The sequence below is a fragment of the Petromyzon marinus genome, chromosome 69 (assembly GCF_048934315.1).
Source record: "Petromyzon marinus isolate PM22_M1 ecotype Great Lakes invasive population chromosome 69, UKy_Petmar_22M1.pri1.0, whole genome shotgun sequence".
Taxonomy (NCBI): domain Eukaryota; kingdom Metazoa; phylum Chordata; class Hyperoartia; order Petromyzontiformes; family Petromyzontidae; genus Petromyzon; species Petromyzon marinus.
Genome location: NC_133735.1, coordinates 920,853 through 946,120, shown reverse-complemented (window position 1 = coordinate 946,120; position 25,268 = coordinate 920,853). Strand labels below are relative to the sequence as shown.

At 44.0% G+C, this 25,268-nt stretch overlaps 1 protein-coding gene across 7 annotated transcripts; it reads right to left on the bottom strand.

The window, feature by feature from the left end:
• Window positions 1–245: 245 nt before the first annotated feature.
• LOC116957101 (E3 ubiquitin/ISG15 ligase TRIM25-like) lies at window positions 246–13,596 on the bottom strand. Of its 7 annotated transcripts, none has more exons than XM_032979059.2 (7): window positions 13,493–13,596; window positions 11,207–11,803; window positions 10,607–10,702; window positions 10,052–10,285; window positions 6,889–6,911; window positions 6,564–6,667; window positions 246–3,653 (listed from the first exon to the last, which is right to left on the bottom strand). In XM_032979059.2, exons 2-7 carry the CDS (start codon window positions 11,786–11,788, stop codon window positions 3,598–3,600), a joined length of 1,095 nt encoding a protein of 364 aa, XP_032834950.1. In that variant the 5' UTR covers window positions 11,789–11,803; window positions 13,493–13,596; the 3' UTR covers window positions 246–3,597. The 7 variants fall into 7 exon arrangements, with proteins under 7 accessions (XP_032834950.1, XP_032834953.1, XP_032834949.1 ...); XM_032979062.2 differs by having other exon boundaries at window positions 10,052–10,228; window positions 13,202–13,569; XM_032979058.2 differs by having other exon boundaries at window positions 13,202–13,568.
• Window positions 13,597–25,268: the final 11,672 nt, after the last annotated feature.

Sequence of the window (25,268 nt, the reverse complement as noted above, 5' to 3'; positions counted from 1 at the left end):
TGACGGCAAGCTACCATTCCTGGATGTTTTGATTAAGAAGAGGCCCGATGGCTCGTTGGGAAACTCCATCTGCAGGAACGCCACCCACAAGGATTCCTATCCAAGGCCTGATTCCCACGACCAGTAGAATTCCCTCATCAAAACACTACACCATCGGGCCCGCTGCATCTCCGACCAGCGTCACCTAGCCAGTGAACTGGAGCACACACACCAAGCCCTCAAGATAAATGGACACTGAGACCGCACAATCCGCAAAGCTGTATCCCCAACCATAAGGAGACAACCATCTGAGGACCTAATCAAATCCATCACCCTGCCATACATAGCAGGTGTTACCAAAACTATTTCCAAAATCTTAAAGAAAAACACAAGATCCAGGTCAGATTCAATACAGTACACAACATCCGTGATTTGATCCCATCTGCGAAAGATGTCATTCCTGACATGCAATACCATGGTGTCTACAAATTAAGTTGTGTGTGTGGCAGCAGTTACATTGGGGAAACAAAACGATATGTCTTGGACCATATTCGCAAACACAAGGCAGATTTGAAACATGGCAGAACCAATACCCATGCCGTGGCTGATCATTGTTATTATGCAGTGGGCTCACACGATATTGTTTTTCCGAGACCAAGGTACTTTGAAAACCTTCTGGCTACCATCAAAGAATAGTCCATGAAGTCATCCAGATTGTTAAACACGGAGATAATTTCAACCGAGAAGATGGGTATAAGCTGAGCAATCATTGGAAGGACGTTATTAACAAGTCGTAACTTGCCGTGGTACTTTCCATCCTTCCTGCCGTTTGGCTGTTATCTCCGACTGAGTTGCATTGCCCTGTTGGGTGCCTCTTAACGGTCTGGGGTCTCACTAACATGGCCACCTCTGCTCCCTTTGCCTCGATCTATCGATGGTTACGCCAGTGAGACAGAGATGGGCTGTGTGTCTCACTGTCGTAACCACCGTTATGGTGGTTCTCTTGCGTTGACGTGCTTGCCTCTCACAGCGCAGTTGGCAGCACCGCAGCTTGTTACAAAAAGACGTGACATTAACTTGCTAATCTCCCTGATCTCTCTGCCTAATCTTTCCCATCAACATGGTGTTAATTTCCCATTAACACTGCTGGTGTGCGCATATGTGGCGATGGTCCTCTTGTGCAGCGACAGATGCTCATTTGCTTTGACATGCTAACCTCTCTCCCTAATCTGTCTCTCCCTAATCTCCCCCATAAACATAACTGATGTGCTTGCGTGTGGGGATGGGACTCCTTTCCAGCTCGGACCCCGTCTGCTTGCCCTTGGTCAACATATATAACCTCTTGTAGCAGTTCTCTCGCTGTGTTCTTCCTGGTTCAGCAGTTTTGCTGCTGGATTAATTTTTTCTGCCTGAGGACTATCGCTTGTGTTGCGATCGAAACGTAGTGATATATATTTTATCTTTTATACCTACGTGACTTTACTGAAAGAACCAAAGAGTAGTTTGAGCTTAGCTTAGAACCACATTAAAATCTTGATCTGGACTTCAAATCAACACTTAATCGATTTGTTGAGTTATGTCGGTGGCACTGTGTTCCAAATTAAGGTAGACCCAGTGAAAGTACAGGGACCTAATAATATGCCATCATTGAATCTACCTCAGTCACTTTGTCATTTATCGGAATGTGCACAATTTTGTAACATCTCAGAAGCTATGCAACATTGAGCCTGCATAGTGCTCGGATCAGTGACCACGATACACATATCCTGGGCAGTAGAGGGCTGTGCAGCAGCACGGTAGTTGTGTTTAGACGTCTGTCCTCCCTTCACAAACACGCACCAACCCGTGGTAAAATATTGGCAAAGAGCACCCAGACCCATTCAGTAGTACGAGGCAATAATCCAGCAGTGCATTGCCAAAGTCACATAGATAGTTTCAAAAAAATAACAGAAATTACATGACGATCGCTTGTGTTGTGATCGAAAGGTCGTAGTTTGTTACTTTTTGCCATTTTCTTTGAACCCATGTTCGCGACTATACCGAAAGACCCAAATAATATAATTCCTTGTACACGTGTGTCTAACAATTACCGAGTGTAAATATCACAGAGGAAAGTACAGAGAACAAACACAATATTAAATTGTATTATTACATTTAGTGTATGATACATCTACTATCACTAGAGTGTCTGTATTGGTTGATTGGAGGGGGGGGGGGGGGTCGGTCTTGATTTCTTGTGCTTCTTTCACATGCTCATGTCATGAACTGCATTACTCAGGAGTCACTATAAATATATATAAACACCCAGGTCTGTTATTGTCATTCTGTGATGACGCGGCACGGATTGGTTGAAGTGCATCACGTGACCGGGACAAGGAGCCAACCAGAGGTGTGCCCGTCACAAACATGTACCACGATTAATACAATATTGTAGACAACGTAAAATCCAATAACCTAATTAATGAGGCTATATAAATTAATTGTTAACTTTATATGACAAAATAACATTGAACTCAAAGTCATAATATCTCTCATAATCGACAATCGCTCCTGATCATGCGTAATTGCCATCGACTATATGCATAATTGACCATTGATAATACTCAAAGACTGCACCATAATCGTGAATAAGTTGTGTAATTATTAAAATCGATCAATAAAATTGGTAAATGTCATGGATAATTAATTCGTACCAAAGTTTTTCATACCGACTATATAATGAAAAATAACGTATGTTATTTTTATAATTATTGAATCGTACTTTAATTCAAAGTAATACATTTAATATCTAGTTCACTAACCCTTCAAACCTTTTCATGGAGCTAAGAACCCATCAGCCACCACAGCTTACATGGAGGTTACGCTGCATTATTTTTGAATATTAAGTTGTGCCCTGTGTTTTCCAAAAAACTATCTTTTTTCTATATTCAAATATTTGCTAGGCATCCAAACGTGTGTACGTAGAACGTTTCGCAACATACGTCGCCAATGCAAATTGTTCACTGCACACATCCATTAATGTTGATGTGAATCATAAATTGCACAACACGTGTACTTCGCTTCGAGTTAAAGATGCGTACTCTCAATTGACCAATCAGAAATACAATATTTTTGGATTCACTTGTGTATGTGTAGTCAATGGCAGAGCCAGGATTTTCAGGCGGGGGGGCGGGGCAACCCCTCCAGCAATGAAAAATTATCGGAGTTGTTAGTAAGGACTTGTCCCTTGCTTTTATTCGACGTGCGTCCGGCGATGGCGCAGCCATCGATCGAGGGTCTAATTCGAACCATGTGTGATCGGCATCGCGCTCGCTGAAGGTGTTGATGCCTTCAGGGAAGTTGTGTACTGTATACGCAATTGCGCACAATTCTGAGTCACTTATAACCGATTTGCCGTTACTTATTGCCAAGTATGGACTCAGACTATTGTCCTATCATATAATAATATGTTACGTAATGGGGGGTCGCAAAATGCCAGTTCCAGCGGTAGGGCGCAGTGACATTTCGCTCATGTCAGTCACCACGTGCATTTCAGACTTGAGCTTCAAATTGGTCCCTGCTCACGTCCTGAAAGGTCGTCCCAAGGGAGGAGGGGTGGTAGGCGAGTTCGCCTCATGCTCAGATAGTTGGGTCGGCTGTGGCGACTTCACCCAGGGCAGCTCGGTCTTCATCGCCTGGAAAAGCAAAAGACAAGTTCAGACGCATAGATCAAGACTCACGATTGCCATGTCAGTCCCGGGCAAGTTCACCGTCTCGTGCGTGGCACAATTGACCGCTAGACGTGTACTCATTTGTGATATCACCAAGTCTATTGACACAAGCTCAATCATTCCATCATGATATTGTGGACTCTTTGTACCGCTAGGGAAACCAATTGTGATCACTGTCAACGAGTCCTCAAAAATGGGACAGAGGTAAAAGGCAGAAGAGCACCAAGCTTGCTGGCCGTCACCTCGCCTTCAAAAACCACAATGTGAATGTAGATTGCGGCTTTCAGTGCAAATGTAAAAGTCTCGAATCAGAGCACAAGGTTAGCGTGTGACCTTCATCTTCAAAAATGTATGACATAAGGAGAAACTGAAGTGCCAACAAGAAAGCCTCAATAAAAGCAAGAGAACATCTATAGGAGAAATAACTTAAAGAAACAAATGATGAAACTAAGCAGTATAATAATAAGTCTTACATTTATGGGCGAGGCCAAGGAGCGAGTCAAATAGGAATTCGTTATGGATTGAGATTATGCCCATAGCTCGTGAATGTCCATCTTTAGTAAAGGATAGCACAGAAATAATGTATAACAGAATAAACAATATAATATATACATGTGCACTAATAAACTTAGGATGCATAACGATGTATTTTTTATATACAAGGTGCGTTAAAGAGTATTTTATTATGATAAAAAAATTCCCTTTTATCTGGCAACAAAACTGACACTTTTTTTTACAAGGGATCATGTTTGCATTAACCACAATAACTGCGGTCAAAATGCTAACAAAAACAGCACTGATAATTTATGGTGCATTGTCCTTGAAATTGATTGGTCCACACCAGAGACAGCGTTTGTTAGAGCCCAGTCTCATATGGTGTTCGACCAAATGACGCCAAAAGGCGCACAACTCAAAAACAACGAACCAGAGTAAACTCGGAGTTACTCAGTTTTTGCTACTGGAAAAGGAGGTCTCATGGAAGTATTTGATTAATTAAAAGGGTTTAATATATACATGCAAATTGCATTATTGATCTACAAGAACTTCATCCCCTTGTCACTTCGTTGGTGGATGAAGGCCTATTCCCACTATCGGTCATATCGGGGTTGATTGACCGAGGTTTACCATAATTGTCAGTGCAGGATGATGAAGAGGCTCAGGATATATTTATAGATCGCATTCAGCACCGATGTTAGCTATGGCACGGAATCGGAAGTATCACTTAAGGCACAGTAAAAAGTGCCCACCGCTATGCCAAAGGGATTTAAACTCAAGACCAAGGTTCTGGATGCCTCCTTACCCATTCAATGACAGGCAGGTTGAGATTGCTGTGTTTTATTATGTATTGGGAGCATTGTTAAGCGTGTAAGAACTGGAGTTTGCTATCTTCTTTGGTATTATCACTGACTGGGTGTTTATTACGTAGTTGAACACGACTCTTGATTTGGGTGACAAGTAACTGCTGATCGACAGTGAAGTATATGTACTTAGAGCAGCTGCATGTCTGTTAATTAACTTGTGAATCATGAGGACTATGATCTGGGAAGGGATTTTATTGAGTGGAAGGCACCAAATAAAAAAAAGTTAAAAGTAAAAACAAAGACTTGTGGAACAGAACGAAATGGTTAAGGCATCATATGGGCTACCATCAGCTACCAAATATATTGACCTACAACGTGAATTCAAACTTGCAGATTAGTGTACGCCAAAAATGGTAACTTGGCAATTGGCGTGGAATACCAAATAATCGAGCGGTCGGAGGCTATGGTCTTGACTCTCCAAACTGTTTCAGGCTTGACCACCAAAATTAAGTTGCATCCGCCAACAGGGCACCTGCTTGCCATGCTTTACAGAACCCATACCGATCATTGATCTGGAATTGCACTCTCAAAAGTGATTGAACAAATTGCCGAGGAGAGAACTTTTTAGAGTAATGAAGAAACAACTATTGGCCAATTACACGTTTACTTTTTTTTGGTACTGGCATGAACCAAGATTTCAAGTTACTTGTACATCGTGGCTGCTGTGACAGCTCGAAGAGCCTACAAAAAACTTAAGTTCGAGAACATATTTTAACACAATGCCAGGTATACCATCGGGATAAGCCTTGAGGTATTACGTTTGGATATTACCCAACTTACCAGGCACCCACTGTTTGACGGCGTTATTTAAATGTTGTCAGTCGATTTTCCACTGCAGCATACTAATAGTGGCCTCTTCATGCAGGTGAAGAATTTGCCCCAGATGTATCCCTTACTGGTGGAAATCGAAAAATCTGCAGATGTTGTTTGAAAGAGTTATGTCTAACGACTAGAAAGGATGAGAACCAACTGGACAGGATGCCCATTTACGATTTACCAAGTCAAGCTTTGATTGCTTAGGGACAGATTTTCAGTTGTTTCTGGGAGTGGTTAGGTTTGCCAGTGTAGAAAAGTCGCATGTGGAAAGCGTTTGTCGAGCAGATGTAAGGTGAGAGACGGTTTGGCGAGAAAACAAATTGACCAACATGGTTCTCGATAGCAAAATAATCTGCGTCATGGCCGTTTAAATTTGATATAGTAGTGAAGAACTGTTGGCACCCAAGGTCATCAAGAACGATGATCTCGGCACCATTATGTTTCCGTATATACAAGTTCAATCATGGTAGTTGGACTACAGAATTGTGTTGAGCGAGCTACATTTGGTGGTAAAACACATCGAATGAATGGGTTGCATGTTTAACTTATTTTTGCACCACAAAGGTGCAATGAGAGAATGAAGTACACAGATGCTTGAAAACAGCGCCAGAGAGCTCAATCAGGTGTGCGTGTGGAAGAGATGCGATCTCTGGCGAATACACAAACGCCACCTCTAAATTTGTACTGATAAACTCACGGATGAACGGAAGGAATTTGTCCACAACTCTTTCGAGGGAATAGATTGTGGTCGGGTCCAGGGAAGGTGGAACTGGTGGTGGGGATTTCTTTGTGACGTTTGTCCTGGAACAAAAGTTAGGAGACAAATTTGCTCGACACAGCTACATTACGCAATGTATGAGCACAGCATAATCAAACGTGTACCACACAGTCCATGCCTGATACATAGGCCATATATCACATCAGCTCATGTCTTACAGTCCCTCCTCATTAGGTGTGATCTCTTCCACAGCCCATGTCTCTCACACAGCACCACTTTGTTTAAATGTGATTAGAGATTGTACCTGTGCGTCTCCTCCAGATATCCCTGTGGGAGAGAGTGAGAGGTGTTAAATGTGACTCTCCATGACAGTAATTTTCACAATGCGATACACAGGAATATGAATATCTTGATTTGAAGCTTTCGTGACTGCAGGAATCCACCCTTTGGTTCTTTCGATAAAGTCACTTAGGTATAAAATAAATTCAAGAACCTAGTGATTTAATCACCTAGTGATTCAATTTATTTCTTCTCTATGTGACTTTACCGACAGAACCAAAGAGTAGGAATATGAATGTTTGGTCTGGCAAATAACCTCATGGGAAGACCAGAGGTCACTTGAGATACCTAAAAATGGGATGAACAGCCACCACTTCATCTACTCTCAACACATAACAAAACAGAAAACTAAAGTTACATTTTAATAAACGTCTGGGAAATGTTAATGTAATATTCCATAAGTTTTCCAGGCATTATGGTATTGTACGAGGCTTGCATGAAACTATTATTTGATGCTACTGTTGGGCAGGAGGCCAAGCACAGAAAAACCCAAGACATTTGTAGTGACTAACTCAGGGACGATAAGACTTGGGAGGCATGGCTTTATTTAACGAGCACCATCGGGGTTAATGCATTATCAGCAACACCGCTTAGAACAGTTAGTAGGCCGACTGGTGGCGCCCCGAGATGGTAAAGATGGAGACAACGACAAGAAGAATGGTGAAGATGAGTAGAATGGTGATGATGGATTTCAGCAGCACGACAGGGATCCCCACTCCTAACAGCCCCAAGGTCTTCCACAGGGGCCCCTCTTTTACTGTCGGCGTGGCCTCACTCCGCCCCAACCACGCCCTCTTTCTGGAACCTACTAGAGGGTACATGGTGGGTCCCTTCTGTGACCCTTTCCCCTAGATGCCCCTCTCGTATAATCCTGGCCTGCTGACATCAGAACTGCCATACACCGCAGATCACTTTTTCTGCCAGCAGCCAGCGCTATGCCACTACGCATTTATGAATAATGATGCCTTAAAAAGTTGTCTACAAGAGGTGACGTTTTGGCCAATGGCTGTTTCTTCGCAGGGCATACATAGCCTCGAGATAGAGTGGACAAGTGTTGGACACTACTCTACACCATGGGACAAATTATTTCTATATCTTTTTCCCGATGAAGATTTTGAAATTCGCACACATTATTAAAAACTTAAACAAATTAAAATATATTGATTTGAAGCATTCGTGACTGTAGGAATCCACACTCTTAGGTTATTTCAGTAAAGTCACGTATGTAGAAAAATAAAATCTCCCCCATTTACACAACTGACGTGCGGGGATGGAATTAATTTCCAGCCCAGACCGCCTGCTTGGCCTTCGCCAGATATAACCTCTTGTTGTTGTAACAGCTCTCTCGCTGCGTTTCTTCCTGGTTTCGCAGTTCCACTGCTGGATTATTTCTTCCGCCCGAGGACGACCGCTTGTTTTGCGATCGAAACGTCGTGATATATTTTTTTTCTACCTACAAGACTTTACCGAAAGAACCAAAGTGTATTAGAATATGTTGATCAATTAACTCTGTGTAAAGTAAAAGTTATACAATGCTGCTGGCACGTAACATTAAGGGTTGAACTGTTGAAGTAATTAAAGGTTTAGGAATTCCAAAAACAAGCGCTTGAGATATATTATCCTTACATTGCTCAAGAGCTCCTCCAATTCTACAATTCATACTTGGATACTGCTTCGGAGAATTCGCTTAAAGCAACTAAATTAACTCTCAACTAGAATTAAACTTTTGAAATGACAGTTTGGCCAAAGGAAAGCATCACGAAGTGAATGATACTTCAATTTACTTCACTACATTTGCAACCGACTTGCAATGATGATGTATCCTGTGTCACAGGGTTAATTAACAGTTGCATAGTTGGAATAAACAATATACGTGCAATTGTAGCAGTGGCTCTGCTGTAAAATAATTTGAAAGAGTATTGCACGTGGGTTTTTACAATAATAATTCTGAATGCGGGGGCGGGGGGTGGGGGAGTATGAGAGATCAAAGTCTGCGACATTACCGGAGGTGTGGGCCTGGTAAAATGGTTTAGTTTTAGTTTGCGAAGTGGTCTGGGTCTGAGCAGCATACCTAGAGCTACCGAGACTGAGAAGTAGACTGGAATTCGTGAAGACCAGGGACTGTGCCTTAGCCTGAAGCAGTGATGCTCCGATGCCCGGGAAAGTGTCTCAGCTCAAAACGTCTAGGTCTGTATCTAAAGGAGATCATCTCCAATCCCATTGAGATCCTAATTGACCTCAGAAATGCTAAATTATGGAAATGGGGGTTTTGAAGACCTCACCTCCAGACTACCCAGAATTACATTTAACATTTTTAAAACGTATAATGCTAACGTGTGTATTTGGTGATACACTTAATTATTTAAGGGTTTGTTAAACTAGCAACAGATAAGCAACTATTTCGTGTAAGTCTTAGAAACTGGTCCTCAGAAAAACACATTTTAAAATGTAATTATCATCAGGATCTATGGTGCAAAGTGCAGTCCAACTATTAACCACTCTGGACTCTTTATACACGTGATTATCAAGGGCCATCGACCAACACTGTGCCTTTTACACAGGTTTTACTTGTAAAAGTAGTGTCATTGCCAAATGTAGAGTTTGTTTTTTGGTATACTTCATCTTAAAAATGTCAATCACTTCAGTTGCTATACAGGTTTATTATGAATGCTCTGTTGCAAAGTCATGGAAATAGCAAATCTCTAACCAAGAGCCATCTTTATTGCAGAGGCCTCGTTAATATTGTACACTTACCTCCGATTAGCACGGTTGGCTATGTACGATGCGAAGTTCAGACAAACAATGGTTCACCTACTTTGTTTTTTTCGGTAAAGTCACGTAGGTAAAATAAAATAGAAAATAATTAAATCACGACGTTTCGGAGGCAACACAAGCTTCCGTCTTCAGGTGGAACAGTCACAGCAAAATCGCTGCATCAAGCGTCTTGATCAAGCGTCTTGATGCAGCGATCTTGCTGTGACTGTTCCACCTGAAGACGGAAGCTTGTGTTGCCTCCGAAACGTCGTGATTTAATCGTTTTATTTTATTTTACTTACGTGACTTTACCGATAAAACCAAAGCGTACGAATCCTTGCAGTCACGAAAGCTTCAAATCTAGAATGGTTCACCTGCATAAAAGTGAGCGAGTCCTTCTCCTCCTCGAGCACCTGCAGGCGAGTGGCTGTCTGCTGTAGCATTCCGATCTCCCGCTGGTAATGAGCGATGCGCTCGTCAATCGGTGACAGCAGCTCGCGCCCCTTCAGTTCCATGCACTGGAACGCAATCCTCTCCTCCTCATCCAACGCCTTCCTCATGCAAATGAAAACACCTGCGATGTAATCTTTGGTTTTGGTAATTGGCTCCTGCAAGTACATGTAAATTATAATTAAATCAATTCTAACTATAAAAAAACTAATGTTTGTATACGTATTTACCGTTGGTCTTTGGATAAAAATTACATGTTTAACCAGTAAAGCAATAGCAATACATCCATGGATGGGTGTACACATCTTTCAGACTGCATTCAAAACGAGTATAAAGCAATGTAAACACCTCCCCCCCTTGTAACGTATTACTTTTGAAAATGAATGTTACAAAGTTCTAAAAAAACCAGCAGAGCTGCACTCAGTTGGGAAATATCGAAGTGAATGTTTAGAGACCAGAGCCATGCCTAGATTCAACACCTGCGTATTCTTGCGAACAGCCTCCATCTGTTTTACAGACTCTTCGGCCTCATTCTTGTTTTCCTCCACTTCTCTCGTCTTCTCCTCTATTGGTTTCTGTAATGAAGAGTTACTGTGCGAGTGTATCCACAAACCCAACTCTGAATCCCAGCTGCACAAACCATTATGGAGCAATGCAAGCTGGGGGGGAGAGGCAATTGATCGAGCTCAAACATCCATAAAAAAAACGTGAATCATGCAGCGTAGCCTATTGGAATAAGGATGGTGCAATTTAACGTCTTTATTGGTTTTCTCTGCATGACAGATGGCAAATTAGTTGTATGTCATTCTCTGTATGAAACAAATATTCATTTTAAAGTGGATGATGCATCCAAGTCTGTTTTGGCAGGTCAATCTTACAATGAGATATCTTCACAAAAAGCAAAAAGGAATTATAGGATTTTTTTGGGAAGACGTGAAGTTTATAAGTCTGCACAGACTAATTTATAGTGCGACTAAAGATAGCCAAGTGATTGCGTACAATCTGCTAGATTGTTAATTTTGCAGAGGCACGCACCGGTGCAATCCCCTCGGATCCTGTATCCTAGTGGCTTCACTCACCTTCCGTGCCTCGTGCGCATCCTCCACGCTGATGCATTTGTGTCCTGCGTGCTCCCCCACGATGGCGCAGCTCGTGCAGACCAGTCTCTCGTCCTGAGCGCAGTAGAACTCGAGACGCTTTTTGTGCAACTTGCACTTGCGAGCTTCGGTGTTGGCACGCAGCTCCGTCAGCTCATGGTCCTTGAAATTCGGGTTCTGCAGATGATGTTTACCATGGGGCTCACAGAAGGACATCTCGCACACCGGGCAGGTTCTCACAGCAGGTTCATTACCACCCAGACAGCTGTCACAGGGAACTTGGAGAGCCACTTTATCAGCCACATTAAGCTGCTCCACGAGGTTGGCGAGCGCCACGTTCCTGCTCAGCTGCGGCTTCTGCGTAAATTCGGCTCTGCAATGGGGGCACGAGTGACTCCCGGCTGCTTCCCACGCATCCTCCAAGCACCGCATGCAGAAGGAGTGGCCGCAGCTCAGCGTGGACGGGCAGTCGAACGTGCCCAGGCAGATGGAGCAAGTGAGCTCCTCAGATGCAACAGTAGGAGCAATGGGTGAAGAGGAGGATCCACCCATAGCTCTGCTCATCTGCTAAGGCGTCTTCTGCGAGTATAGAATGACAGTCCAAGTGAAAAATAAAATTGCAACTTAACCATTCATTAGGTCGCGACTATGTTTTTCGCAAAGACTGCTTTAGACTTTACACCAGGGATACATTCCTTTTAAAATCGAACCCGAGCAACCCTGAACACGTGATATGGACTTGTTTGTGGTGCTTAATCATTGACAGAGTTGTATCGAGTTACAATTTCGAACAAAACGCCTAAAAAAAACAATGAAAGATAAGGAACTTTAATACCTGTCAAGCACTCCCCAGTTTTTAGGTTATTTAATTACTTTGTTTCCTTCATCTGGGTTGGCCCAATGAGTCAAGCAGAAGAGGGCTATTCAACTTATTGTTTTCGTTCAAATATCCTCCTTACACAATGTACGATTTAAATTACACAATTATCCTTTTAGAGATGTACACATTGAGACGAGACCAATGTTACTCTGAAGAGAACACACACAAAAAAATACCACTACAAGACCTCTTCAGTGGGGAAATGCTGACCGGAGGCAAGAAAAGCTGCTCTACACCTTTCAGACAGGGCCCAAACACCGGCTCAGATCGGTCCTTTGTCAGGAGCCGAGACTCGCCAAATGCATGTCTAGGAGATGGCGCTTGCGTGATGTGTCAGCTATGTCAGTGGAAGGGACTCGGGTGACTCAAGAAGGCGTAAGTGAATGAAGTCGAGTTTTCGGAAGAACACGCCAAGATCAAACTGGATCCCACAAGAGAACAAGAGGTTAAACAAAGCTCGGTCCTCTTATCCTTAGAGACTAAAGCGATATCACAAATTGGCAAACCAAAAACGTAACTACCACAACCTCCCGCTGTACATAATGTTACAACATTGCCGAACAAAGTTATCCTGTTCGCTTGATTGTTGGTGGCTCTGGCATGAGCACCAGGGACTTATGGGGGGGGGGGGGGGGGGGTCAGAAAAACCCTCACCTGCCGTACCCCGTTTGAGTTATTTAAAAAATAAAGGGCATAAGTCGAGTACCATGGGTGGAGTGCGATGGTCACGGACACGAGAGCTTGCGCATATAGCCGTCAAATTTAATCCACATCTAAAAAGCGAGGAATCGCCACAATTTCAGTATGGCAGTGCCCCAGGCACAACCCATAACACAACCCGCTGTTCCAACGAAGTCTTAACGCGACTACACACGCAGTTTTCACATTGTCCCGTGTGAGCTTGTTGCCTTCCACCTCGGGTTGCCGAGCTGCTTCAGTTTCCGTGCTCGCCGACACGCCACTCCAGACCACACACTCACAGCTCCACAGGCGCACACGCAGCTTGGTTAGGTCGCCTCTTAGACCTGCTATGAGTAGCAGGAAACGCCAAAGTGGCACTGGGGGCTCCCAGGTTGTCCCCCTCCCCCCCGTCTCACCTCCGCCATGTCCACCGCTGTAGCCTTCCAGCAGGCCACCCTGTTAGTCTGCTGGAAGGCAGCTCGCTTTCTTTAACGAACCTCCGGCTGTTAAAACTGCTCTCGCCATGTGGCTTCCTTGCCTTCTGCAGACCTCTGCTCTAAAGCCTGCACTTCCACCAGCACCCCCATGCAAGCATAACCTTCTTATTTACTTTGCCGCTTGAGCCACAAATACACCATCTTGTAATACTCTGCAACGAGTGGAAGGTTTAACTTACAGCCTCTTAAGACTAGCTCTTGTCACATCACCTGCTGTCCGTGGATACTGCTGGTTTTATGTGACACTCCTCTGCACTTGAACACCACTATGGACCATGATCTCTCTGGTCTGACTCAGTCCTTTATATATGCGAGCCAGCTGCCCCCTTCTGGCTTGCCATTGGCTCAGCGGCCTTCTTTTTAGGGGTGCGTCACGTGTTTATACTTGGGGTTTCAATTATACTGGTGGGAAACGTAGTGGACTTGGAAGCCCAACCAGGATTAATTCACAGGAGGCAGGGGATTAATTGTGTATGTCTGTCCACGTCGGAGGGGTGGGGCTGGGTGGAGAGGGGAGAGTAGGGAGGGGCTGGCTTGCCATTGGCTTAGCGACCTCCTTTTTAGGGGTGGGTCACATGTTTCTACTTAGGGTTTCAATTATCCCCACCTGGCTTAATCTTCCCTGATCACGCCTCTTACAACCAGTTCTACCACCCTTAGTCGATAGTAGATGTATCATGCACTGTAATAATACAATGTAATATTGTGTTGGTTCTGTGTACTCTTTCCTCTGTGATATTTCCACTCAGTAATCGTTAGACACACGTGTGCTAGGAATTATATTATTTGGGTATTTCGGTATAGTCACGGAGATGGGTTCAAAGAAAATAGCAAAAAAATAACAAACTACGACCTTTCGATCACAACACAAGCGATCGTCATCATGTTATTTTTCTGTATTTTTTTTAAACTATCTACGTGACTTTGGCAATGCACTGCTGGATTATTGCCTCGTACTACTGAATGGGTCTAGGTGCTCTTTGCCAATATTTTACCACGGGTTGGTGCGTGTTCGTGAAGGGAGGACAGACGTCTAAACACAACTACCGTGCTGCTGCACAGCCCTCTACTGCCCAGGATATGTGTATTGTGGTCACTGATCCGAGCTCTATGCAGGCTCAATGTTGCATAGCTTCTGAGATGTTACAAAATTGTGCACATTCCGATAAATGACAAAGAGACTGTGCGGTAGATTCAATGATGGAATATTATTGGGTGCCTGTACTTTCACTGGGTCTACCTTAATTCAGAACACAGTGCCACAAACATAACTCAATAAGTCGATTAAGTGTTAATTGAAGTCCAGATCAAGATTTTAATGTGGTTCTAAGCTAAGCTCAAACTACTCTTTGGTTCTTTCAGTAAAGTCACGTAGGTATAAAAGATAAAATATATATATCACTACGTTTTGATCGCAACACAAGCGATAGTCCTCTGGTAGAAAAAAATGATCCAGCAGTAAAACTGTTGAACCAGGAAGAACACAGCGAGAGAGCTGCTACAACAAGAGGTTATATATGTTGGCCAAGGGCAAGCAGACGGGGTCCGAGCTGGAAAGGAGTCCCATCCCCACACGCAAGCACATCAGTTGTGTTAATGGGGGAGATTAGGGAGAGACAGATTAGGGAGAGAGGTTAGCATGTCAAAGCAAATGAGCGTCCGTCGCCGCACAAGAGTACCATCGCCCCATATGCGCACACCAGCAGTGTTAATGGGAAACTAACACTATGTTGATGGGAGAGATGAGGCAGAGAGATTAGGGCGATTAGCAAGTTAATGTCACGTCTTTTTGTAACAAGCTGCGGCGCTGCCAACTTCGCTGTGAGAGGCAAGCACGTCAACGCAAGAGAACCACCACAACGGTGGTTACGCCAGTGAGACACACAGCCCATCTCTGTCTCACTGGCGTAACCATCGATAGATCGAGGCAAAGGGAGCAGAGGTGGCCATGTTAGTGAGACCCCAGGTCGTTAATTAAGAGGCACCCAACAGGGCAATGCAACTCAGAGAGTCGGAGATAACAGCCAAACGGTAGGAAGGATGGAAGCACCATGGCAAGTTACGACTTGTTAATAACGTCCTTCCAATGATTGCTCAGCTTATACCCATCTTCTCGGTTGAAATTATCTCCGTGTTTAAAAATCTGGATGGCTTCATGGACTAATCTTTGATGGTAGCCAGAAGGTTTTCAGACTACCTTGGTCTCGGAAAAACAATATCGTGCGAGCCCACTGCATAATAACAATGATCAGCCATGGCAGAGGTATTGGTTCTGCTGTGTTTCAAATCTGCCTTGTGTTCGCCAACACGATCCAAGACATTTTGTTTTGTTTCCCCAATGTAACTGCTGCCACACACGCAACTTAGTTTGTAGACACCGTGGTATTGCATGTCAGGAATGACATCTTTCGCAGATGGGATCAAATCACGGATGTTGTGTACTGTATTGAATCTGACCTGGATCTTGTGTTTTTTAAAGATTTTGGAAATATTTTTGGTAACACCTGCTATGTATGGCAGGGTGATGGATTTGATTAGGTCCTCAGATGGTTGTCTCCCCACGGTTGGGGATACAGCTTTGGGTATTGTGCGGTCTCAGTGTCCATTTATCTTTAGGGCTTGGTGTGTGTGCTCCAGTTCACTGGCTAGGTGACGCTGGTCGGAGATGCAGTGGGCCCGATGGTGTAGTGTTTTGATGAGGGAATTCTACTGGTCGTGGGAATCGGGCTTTGGATGGGAATCCGTGTGGGTGGCTTTCCTGCAAATGGAATGTCCCAACGAGCCATCGGGCCTCTTCTCAATCAAAACATTCAGGAATGGTAGCTTGCCGGCATTTTCCACTTCCATGGTGAATTTGATGGATGGGTGTATGGAATTGATGTGGTTGAACAATTGGTTCAGTGCTGGCCGGCCATGAGGCCAGATGACGAAAGTGTCATCTACGTATCTCTTCCACAGGGAAACGTAGGGTGGATGTCAAGATGACATCTGTTTCAAATTTCTCCATGAAAACATTCACTACCACTGGTGATAATGAAGAACCCATAGGGGTACCTTACATTTTTTGTAAAATGTATCATTCCAGGTGAAGTAAGTGTTGGTAAGGCAGCGCCTCACCAAAGTTGATACATCCAGATTCAGTCCCAATTGGACCAAGTCTTCAATTATTGCTGTGGTGTCAGGTACAGGTATCTTGGTGAATAATGAGACCACATCTGAACTGACAAGCAAATCATCTGGAGACAGTGAAATGTCCTTAATTAGAAAAACCAAGTCAGCTGAGTTGAGTACTGCTGAGGTGGTCTTCCCCGTCAATGAAAGCAGGGTTTCGGACAGAAATTTGGCCAGTTTTTAGGTAGGTGAGTTGATGGTGGATACAATAGGATGGAATGGAGTACCTTAATGGATTTTTAAACCACCCTGGAGCTTAGCAATCACGTCATCTGGAGAGCAGCCAGCACTAATCAGTGTCGTGTCATCTGCAAACAGATTTACCCTGGAATGATCCAGGTCAGTGCCCAAGTCATTGACATGAAGAGAGAACAAGAGGGTGCCGAAAATGGAACCCTGTGGAAACCCTTTTGTTATCTTAACACTGGTTGACCTCCAACCACCCATGAATACAGTTTGGGTGAGAGAAGAGGTACATTTTTAACCATTCTACTGCGTGTTTGGAGAAACGGAGGTAACTTAGTTTCCTAAGCAGGGTGTTGTGGTCGAGTGTATCAAAGGCTTTGGACAGGTCAAGAAAAAGACTGGCCAAGTACTGCATATTATCAAGGCCACTGTAAATGTGATTCAGAGAGTCTAATGCAGCAGATGTGGTGCTGTATTTTTTTCGGAACCCAGATTGGTTTCGATGTAATAGATTGTTGTAGGACAGGAAACTGCTAATTTGGTAGTTTAATAATTTGCCAAAAAATGTCATCAACGGGGACAAAATTGAGATTGGTTGGTAGTTATTTGGATCATCTTTAGGGCCCCCTTTGTGAAGTAGACGAACATAGGAATGTTTCCATTCTAGAGGTACTGATGCTTAATTTGATGGACAGGTTGAAAATATGGGCTATATGTTTGTATATTAGGTGACCAACAGTTAGCAGAGCAACGACGGGAACACTATTGTTCCGGTAGAGGAGGACCCTTTGGGGTAGGACAGTTGTTTCAGAACATTACTTTCGTGGATAGGCTGGAAACGAAATTCGTTTAATGTTTGGACAGGGGTGTAGGAAATTACATGAGCAAGGGTGACTCGCAATACATTATCAAAACGTCACCAGCTTCAGAAAAATGAAGGTTAAAGTTGTCGACTATTTTTTGGGGCTCTGAAAAATAGTCCCCATTTCGGTTAAGCGCAACGGGCAGATTTTCTGTGTTAGATGCATTTTCGATACATTTGATTGTTTTCCTGAAGATCCTGGCATTGCCATGTGATTCCAGGAAAGTGGAGGAAAAGTAAGCATTTTTTGCATGCGTATTTTTTTGACGCATCTATTCCTTGAAATCGTATTTTCTAGCCAGTCATTGACAAATTACTTTTCTGAGCACATGCCCAAGCCTTGTCCCTAGTTTTCATGAGCTTAGTAATCAAAGGATCAAACCATGGTTGGGCAGTTGCCTTCTCTTATTACAGTAATGTTAGTGTGCTTTATTTTATTTGTGTACTACAGTTTATTATGTGACGATAGTAATGCCTTTAAAAATATATATATAAAGGAATTAACTCTAAATCCTGCACATGAACATAGTGACTGGAATAAAAAAAACGTTGTCCAGTCTGTGGAACCCAACACAGCCTCACGGATGTTCACTGCATCATAGTCCTGAGTATCTGCTTCTCATTGTCCACAACTCCTGTGGCGCCACGACCCTTTGAGTAGCTGGGTTCATAGGCAGAGTTACGCTAGGTTCTCCCCGCGAAACATTCCTCCTGGTAATGCGTATTGGTGCCATTAATAAACTCGAGTGCAGAATATCGGTGTAGTGTGATTTCTGTGTGTGTGGGCAGAACCTCGGCATAGCGTCTGTGATCTGTGTGTGGCGCGTCTGCGTGGAGAGACGGTGTGCCCGGCGTGAGCGCAGGGCTGCAGCGTGGAGGTGGCGTCAGTGATTTGAGCGTGAGGCGCGCCTGTACTGCAGCACGTACGGCCACCGTCGTTTGCGCGTGCTCGCGTGCGAGTTTACACAGCACGCTCTATGCAGCGTGTTTACACAGTCGGAATAGCGTTGACAGTGAGGCGTGCCCCATAGTCCTATCCCCGCCGTTCTTTTCCGCTGGCATTAGCCTCTGTTTGCACAGCGGATTAAGGCTTATCCACGGGGGGAGGGCAGGTGCATTTTTATACCGCCGCCGTTTCTGTTGATTAGCGCTCAACGTGTGCGGGATAACCTCGGCCGTGGTAAGCCAGCCGTTCAGTTATGGGTCTCAGAGAGGGGGCTGGCGCGGGGGGTCCGATCACTCGATCGGCGGGGGCCCGGCGAGAGGCGGCCGAAGAGGAGGATGTTAGAGTGGAGAGGGTGGACGTCGGCATTCCAAACTCCATTGCACAGCTACCGCATTTGTCGTCCAGTGGTTCTTAACCTGGGGTACACGCGTTTCTCTGGGGATGTGACATGCCCTTTCTGGGGGTGCCAGACATCACAGATTGTTTTAGAAGGTAAATCGTCGCAACACAAATTAAGCACGAGCAATAAAGTACAACTGCTTTATCCTTAGCTCTTTCGGTAAAGTCACGTTGAAGGGAAACAATAAAATAATAAAATATATATAAAACAACAAAAAAATCTCACGACGTTTCGACCATAACATCATCAGGTGTGTTATGGTCGAAACGTCGTGAGAATTTTTTTATTGTTTTAAATATATTTTATTATTTTATTGATTCCCTTCAACGTGACTTCACCGAAAGAGCTAAGAATATGAATTACTGCAGTCACGAAAGCTTTAAATCAAAATTTACAACTGCTTTGTTTAATCAAACCCTACGTATGCATTTATTCACGTGACATCTACTTTTTTTACGAGAATCATCGGGGTGCAACGCTGCTGTAAAGGTGACGAAGCACTGCTCTAGTCACACTGTTCATGGTTACACACTCACTTAGGATGAACCGATTGCTCTCATTAACAGGGTCCTCGAGTGACGCAAATAGCCAAGATTTGCATGGGAACTCCTGCACACGCATACACATTTCATCGGTGGCCTCCGATTAACCCCACATTTTCACTACTCGGCATTATTTGACGAGACATCGCAGAGTACACGCCCGTACACAAGCATCATCTTAGCTGTTGCCAGACCCTAGCACTTGACCCTGCCAAACCTGGTCAGGCCAGTTCTACCACATCTGTATAGCAATGCAATGAAGCACGTAAGCGAGTCCACATGCGTTATGTAGCCCGAAGGCGATGTAACACGACGTGTTGACTTTAGTTTCCCCCTCGCAGAGGCGGACGGAGTAAAGTCCACGCGGCCGATGTCAACAGAAGCGCTCATGATAAGAGGCATATGACGACATTGGCACTATATATTTGTGCTCGCGTTGATCTTGTTTGGATAAAAGCACCATATGGCTACAACAATTAGGTATCACGAGTAAAAATGTGAAGGACACTTTTTGACTTAATCATATATATTCTCTCTTTTGAGTGCCCTGGTGAATCGAGGATTAACAATTCATGCAAATTATATGTAAATTAATTGCTAATTTGGAATTAAACGTTCACGGGCAAAACGTGACTTCAAATAAGACGGAACAAATGGAACAAAAAATAAAAACAAGATGGAAAAATTGAGATAATACATTATTTTAGCGAATCGTGCCCCGAAATCCTAACGATTCCTCAACTCGCCAAGGGTGTGATTCTTCACTTTCCAAATCCTACATTTTGTCTCTGACGTTAAAAACTCAAAATTCCCCGGGTGATACTCTTTTATTGAAGATACATGGATATATAATGCGTGTATTAGTAACCAATAGTGGGTGTCCCCCACTTTCTGTAAACTTTAACAACACACACCACAAAGCTTGTTTGGAAAATTGAGATATTGAAAATGTAATGGCACGTTTTATTCAGCACTATTCAAAAACGTGGCACCCTTAGAACAACCATGAGTTGCCAATGTGTTAATTTTAAAATGTGATATTGTTTGTTTTTAATCCCGTTGTTCTTTGTCGACAACTACGCACGTATTCATTGCGTTCCGAGAATTGAAAAAAACAGATGGCAAAGTCAATTAGCACCAGAATGAGAAGTTGGACAACAAAGCATCAGAGGCATTGATAGCTGGGCATGATAAAAATCACGATAGCTTGTGAACCTATCGTAAGGCTATTGAATATTTCCTTCCCAGGGAATTGTTGGCAAATCGTTCGTTGTAGTATACAGCAACTTCCCTTAATACATACTCTTTGGTTATTTCGGTAAAGTCACGTAGCTTTAAAAAAAATAAATCACGACGTTTCGATCGCAACACAAGCGGTCGTCCTCAGGCGGATAAAAGTATGATCCAGCAGTGGAACTGCTAAACCAGCGAGAGAGCTGTTACAACAAGATGTTATATACGTGGCGATGGGCAAGCTGAAAAGGAATTCCACCCCCATTCAACACTAAGTACCTCAGTTGTGTTAATTGGGGGATTAGGGAGAGAGGGATAATGGAGAGAGATTAGCATGAATGAGCTTCCGTCGCCGCATAAGAGTGTCATGCCCGCATATGCGCACAACAGCAGTGTTAATGAGAGATTATCACCATGAGAGATTTTAGTTATACACCAATATTGAGTGTGCACTGAAATATTGTCCAAGCTATAGGCTGTTGTCAAGTAAACCTGACTATTGTTTGAGGCGTGAAGAGGCTTGGAGTGTCTGAATTGTCACTTGCAGTCTCCGTTCAAACCTGTGACTGCCTGCACGCACTTGACCTCCAAGCGTGTACAGCAACGGGTCCTCGCAAACCAAGTGACTCCCAAAGCTGCTGCTGACAAACTCGCAACGTGCCGTGGAATTTGTCGCGACATGCGACCAAGCCACTTATGCACAATAGGCGTGCCGGTCAGAAAGGCCACAGCGTGCTTGAGCTGCAGATCAAGCCTGACGCGCAGGCGATCCTGGGAACAAGCAGCAGGCAGGGTGATTGCAAAGCACTCCAGCAGTGGACCAAGCCTACCGTTCAACACTTACTTATGAGATTGGACGTATTTTTGGGTAGAGAGAAGACAGAAGATGAACCCTGACTCTTGCACTCACTCGTCATGTAAGCAAATTGCTTACAGTTGGTGGCGCCGACCTCACACAAGAAAAACGCAAAATAAATTAATTAACACCCACACTACATATCATAATTGGTGAATTGTGTGTACAACAGCAGCCGCCATTCGTTACTAAGTGGCGATGTCACCAAGGCACCTGTGCCAGGCCAGGTGCACTTTGAGGCCACGTAAAGTGTTTAAGGCTCGCTGACAAGAGGTAATGGAAGAGACCCAAGTGCCATCGGTTGAATAATTAAAATGCCTGACAGATCCGCCAGCTGTGCCCCCCACTGTTCAAACTTGTTGGCGCTCTGCTCGTTGTTGTACGTGTTGCTCCTCTGCCTTCCGTTGTTGCTGGAGTGCGACTGCCTCCAACTGCCCAGTGGCAGTGTCCTTCACGAGCCTCCTCCAATATTGACACCGCTGGTAACGAGTCTTCAGCAATAAGAGAGGTTTTTTGGGTTTGTTCCAGTAAATATATAAATGTGTCTTCTTTGGTTCTTTCGGTAAAGTCACGTAGAATGAGAATAAAATAAGACAATAAAATTCTCACGACGCTTCGGCCACAACACAAGCAGCCTTCTTCAGGTGAAAGAACAGAACTGTCGGGACGACAGCGCTTATTATTTTATTATTTTATTCTAATTCTACGTGACTTTACCGAAAGAACCAAAGAAGATAAATCCTTGCAGTCACAAAAGCTTTAAATCGAAATATAAATGTGTCGTTAACACCCGCCACCACCCGACACAGCCAACTCGTAAGGGTTGTCCGTAAACAGAACATGCCAATTCGTCACTAGTACAGCACACCGGTTGTGTTGGAGAGCTTGATCAGGAGACAGTCAGATTTGTGGAGAAGTCTAACTGTTTCGTTCCTTATATAGAGGCGTAGATGTGTTGACCACCCTTCTGCGCTCTTGCACAATGAGTGGGGGGGGGGGAATTACTGAGGCAACGTACATTATGCATGTGCATTATGCGAGCCCTTTTAACTTGTCCTTCCTGTTTATTGTGTCTATTAAAATAGCCCTACCAACGGTAATTCCGATTGAAGCACGCTGCCCTCTGTAGGCATGCATTTAAACAATGTATTATTTGATGATTCGCTTCCACGCAGCACTAAAACGGTAGCTATTCGAACGGTTAGAGTTATTTAAATTTCTTTCAATTTCGATAGATTCTCTAATTATTCTTGGCCAGTGGTAGCTAGTTTTGCACAACACTTCAACATTATAAAAATCAATTGAGTGTCCTTGTTGGCACGCGTGTTCTGCTACAGCTGACAGTTGTGTTTGGGAGAATTTAATATTTCTCTGATGTTATTTTAGTCTCGTGCTGATCATTCGTCCTGTTTCCCCAACATAACATTCACCACACGTGCAGTTAATCCTGTACACACCTTCTGTTGATAGCTTCGGAAATACATATTTTGTACCAGATATTAGATTCTGTATTTTATGTACCGTGCAAAATCTGACTCGGATGTTTTGTTTTTACAAACATCTGGCTCGTTTATCAATTACTCCCGCAATGTACGGTATTGTGATCGTTTTAATTACTTGGGCAGTTTCAATGCTCTTGTTAGTTGATTTGTTTATGGTATTCAATGCCTTGTTGATTTGTGCATTATTGTAATCGTTCATTTGCAGCGCTTCTTTAACATGTTGAATTTCACTTCTCAGACTGTCACCATCTGATACTTTCTTAGCTAGAAGAATGAGTGTCTTGATAAGAGCAGATTTATGTGCGGGATGATGGTGTGACTCTGCATTCAGAGAGGCGTCAGTATGCGTTTTCTTTCTGTAAACACTGTGTTATTTTACCATTTCTTTCCCGTCCGAGCAGAATATCCAGAAATGGTAGAGTTCTTTCAGCTTCCACTTCCATGGTGAACTGGATGAATGGGTTTTGCGAGTTGAGATGATCTGGAAATGCGTTCAGTGTATTTTTGCCGTGTGGCCAAAACACCAATGTGTCATCGACATATCTAAAACAAGCAGATGGTTGTAGTGTGCTGGAAGCTATTGCTTCAAAATCTTCCATGTACAAATTCGCTGTGGCAGGAGACAAAGGAGAGCCCTTTGCTGCTCTTTCCTTTTGTTTATAGAAGTTACCTTGCCACAAAAAGTAGCTGTTCTTTCGACAATGTTCAGCTAGTCTTGGGATATCTTTGGCAAAACCCTTTGCTCGTTACCAGAGTGTCGAGTGATTTAATTGACTCGTTGACCAGAACCCTCGTGAACAGGGAGGTCACATACAAACTTACGAGAATATCATTAGGATTAAGCTTAATGTCTTTAATGATATTTACGAGATGTTCAGAGTTTTTGATGAACGAAGAGGTCCTACCGATGTAGGGCTGTATTTGTTTAATTACATATTGTGCTAATTTGTACGTGGCAGAGCCACTATGGGTCTTAATGGGACATCAGGTTTGTGAATTTTTGGTAGCCCATAAAGTCTTGGTGGTTTTGATGTCCTTGGTTTGATGAGGTATTGCTCTTCCTTGGGAATTGATGACTTGCCAATGATTGCCGTTGTTTTACGTTCCAAGGTGCTGATTGGGTCTCGTTTAATTTTAACGTAGGTACGTTCATCGAGTAAATATTTTATTTTCATAGTCCTCCCGGGACATCACAACAGTCGATCGGCCCTTATCAGCAGCAATAATTATGATATCTTTATTTGCTCTCAATTCTCTTAAGGCTTTTGCTTCACTGAAGTTAATATTTGTTTTTTGGCACTTTGCTGTTCTCAATAATTTTGGCAACCTCGTGCCTCGTAATCTCAGCTTGATAATGAGTGAGTTCCACGTTCATTGTCCGGCTCGGGTGGCTGATGCACTTTGTCAGTTCCGGTGTGCCTGGAAGTGGAACAGGCAGTGGCATGTGAGGATCAGGCGATGGTACCACATTCCCCGAGTCGACAGACACATCACATGCTCGGCCCCTAGGACATCCATGGTAGGTATGCGGTGAAATGAATGGTTTCAGTCGTGAGGGGTGAACATACCATAGCCGTTTCCCCCCCTTCATCCGAACACATTGTGGTCGTGCCACCTGCACAACCTCAACCGGCCCTCTCCATGGCCTCAGTAGTTTAGGGAATGTTGCCAACGGTACCTGCCGACAGTGTAGCCAGGCCTTATCGCCAGGCTTCCACTCGTGGGTGTGTGTGTGGTGAGCACGCAACCCCTCGTTCGCCACTTGGCGAGAGCTTGAATGCTGTGCCACAGCCTCCCGTGCCTCGGCCAATTTCCAAAGGTTGAATTTGACATGATCGGCCAACTTGGTTTTAGGGTGGGGCACCGAAATCCCCAACTGGGCATCCATGGGCGGATCAGCATCCCTGCCGTACATCAGGAAGAAGGGGGAATACTCAGTTGTGGGGAGCCATCCTATAGGCGGCAAGAACACCCGGGATTTGGAAGTCCCAATCCACCTGAGACTCGCACACCTGATGGCACAGCATGGACATGAGCGTCCTGTGGAGCCGCTCCACCATCCCGTCCGTCTGTGGGTGGTACGGGGAGGTACGCACTTTCTATGTACCCAACAGGTCGCACACCTCACGCAGTCGGGAGCTCGAAAAATGTTTTCCCTGATCGGTCCATTGGTTCGACTTGTAGCATCCCCAACACTATTGTTCATACAAAAATTGAACGGTCCATGGTCACTTCATCTGGCACATCCTCCTTGAAGGCCACCCGTACGCAGTTTTGTCACCTAGCAT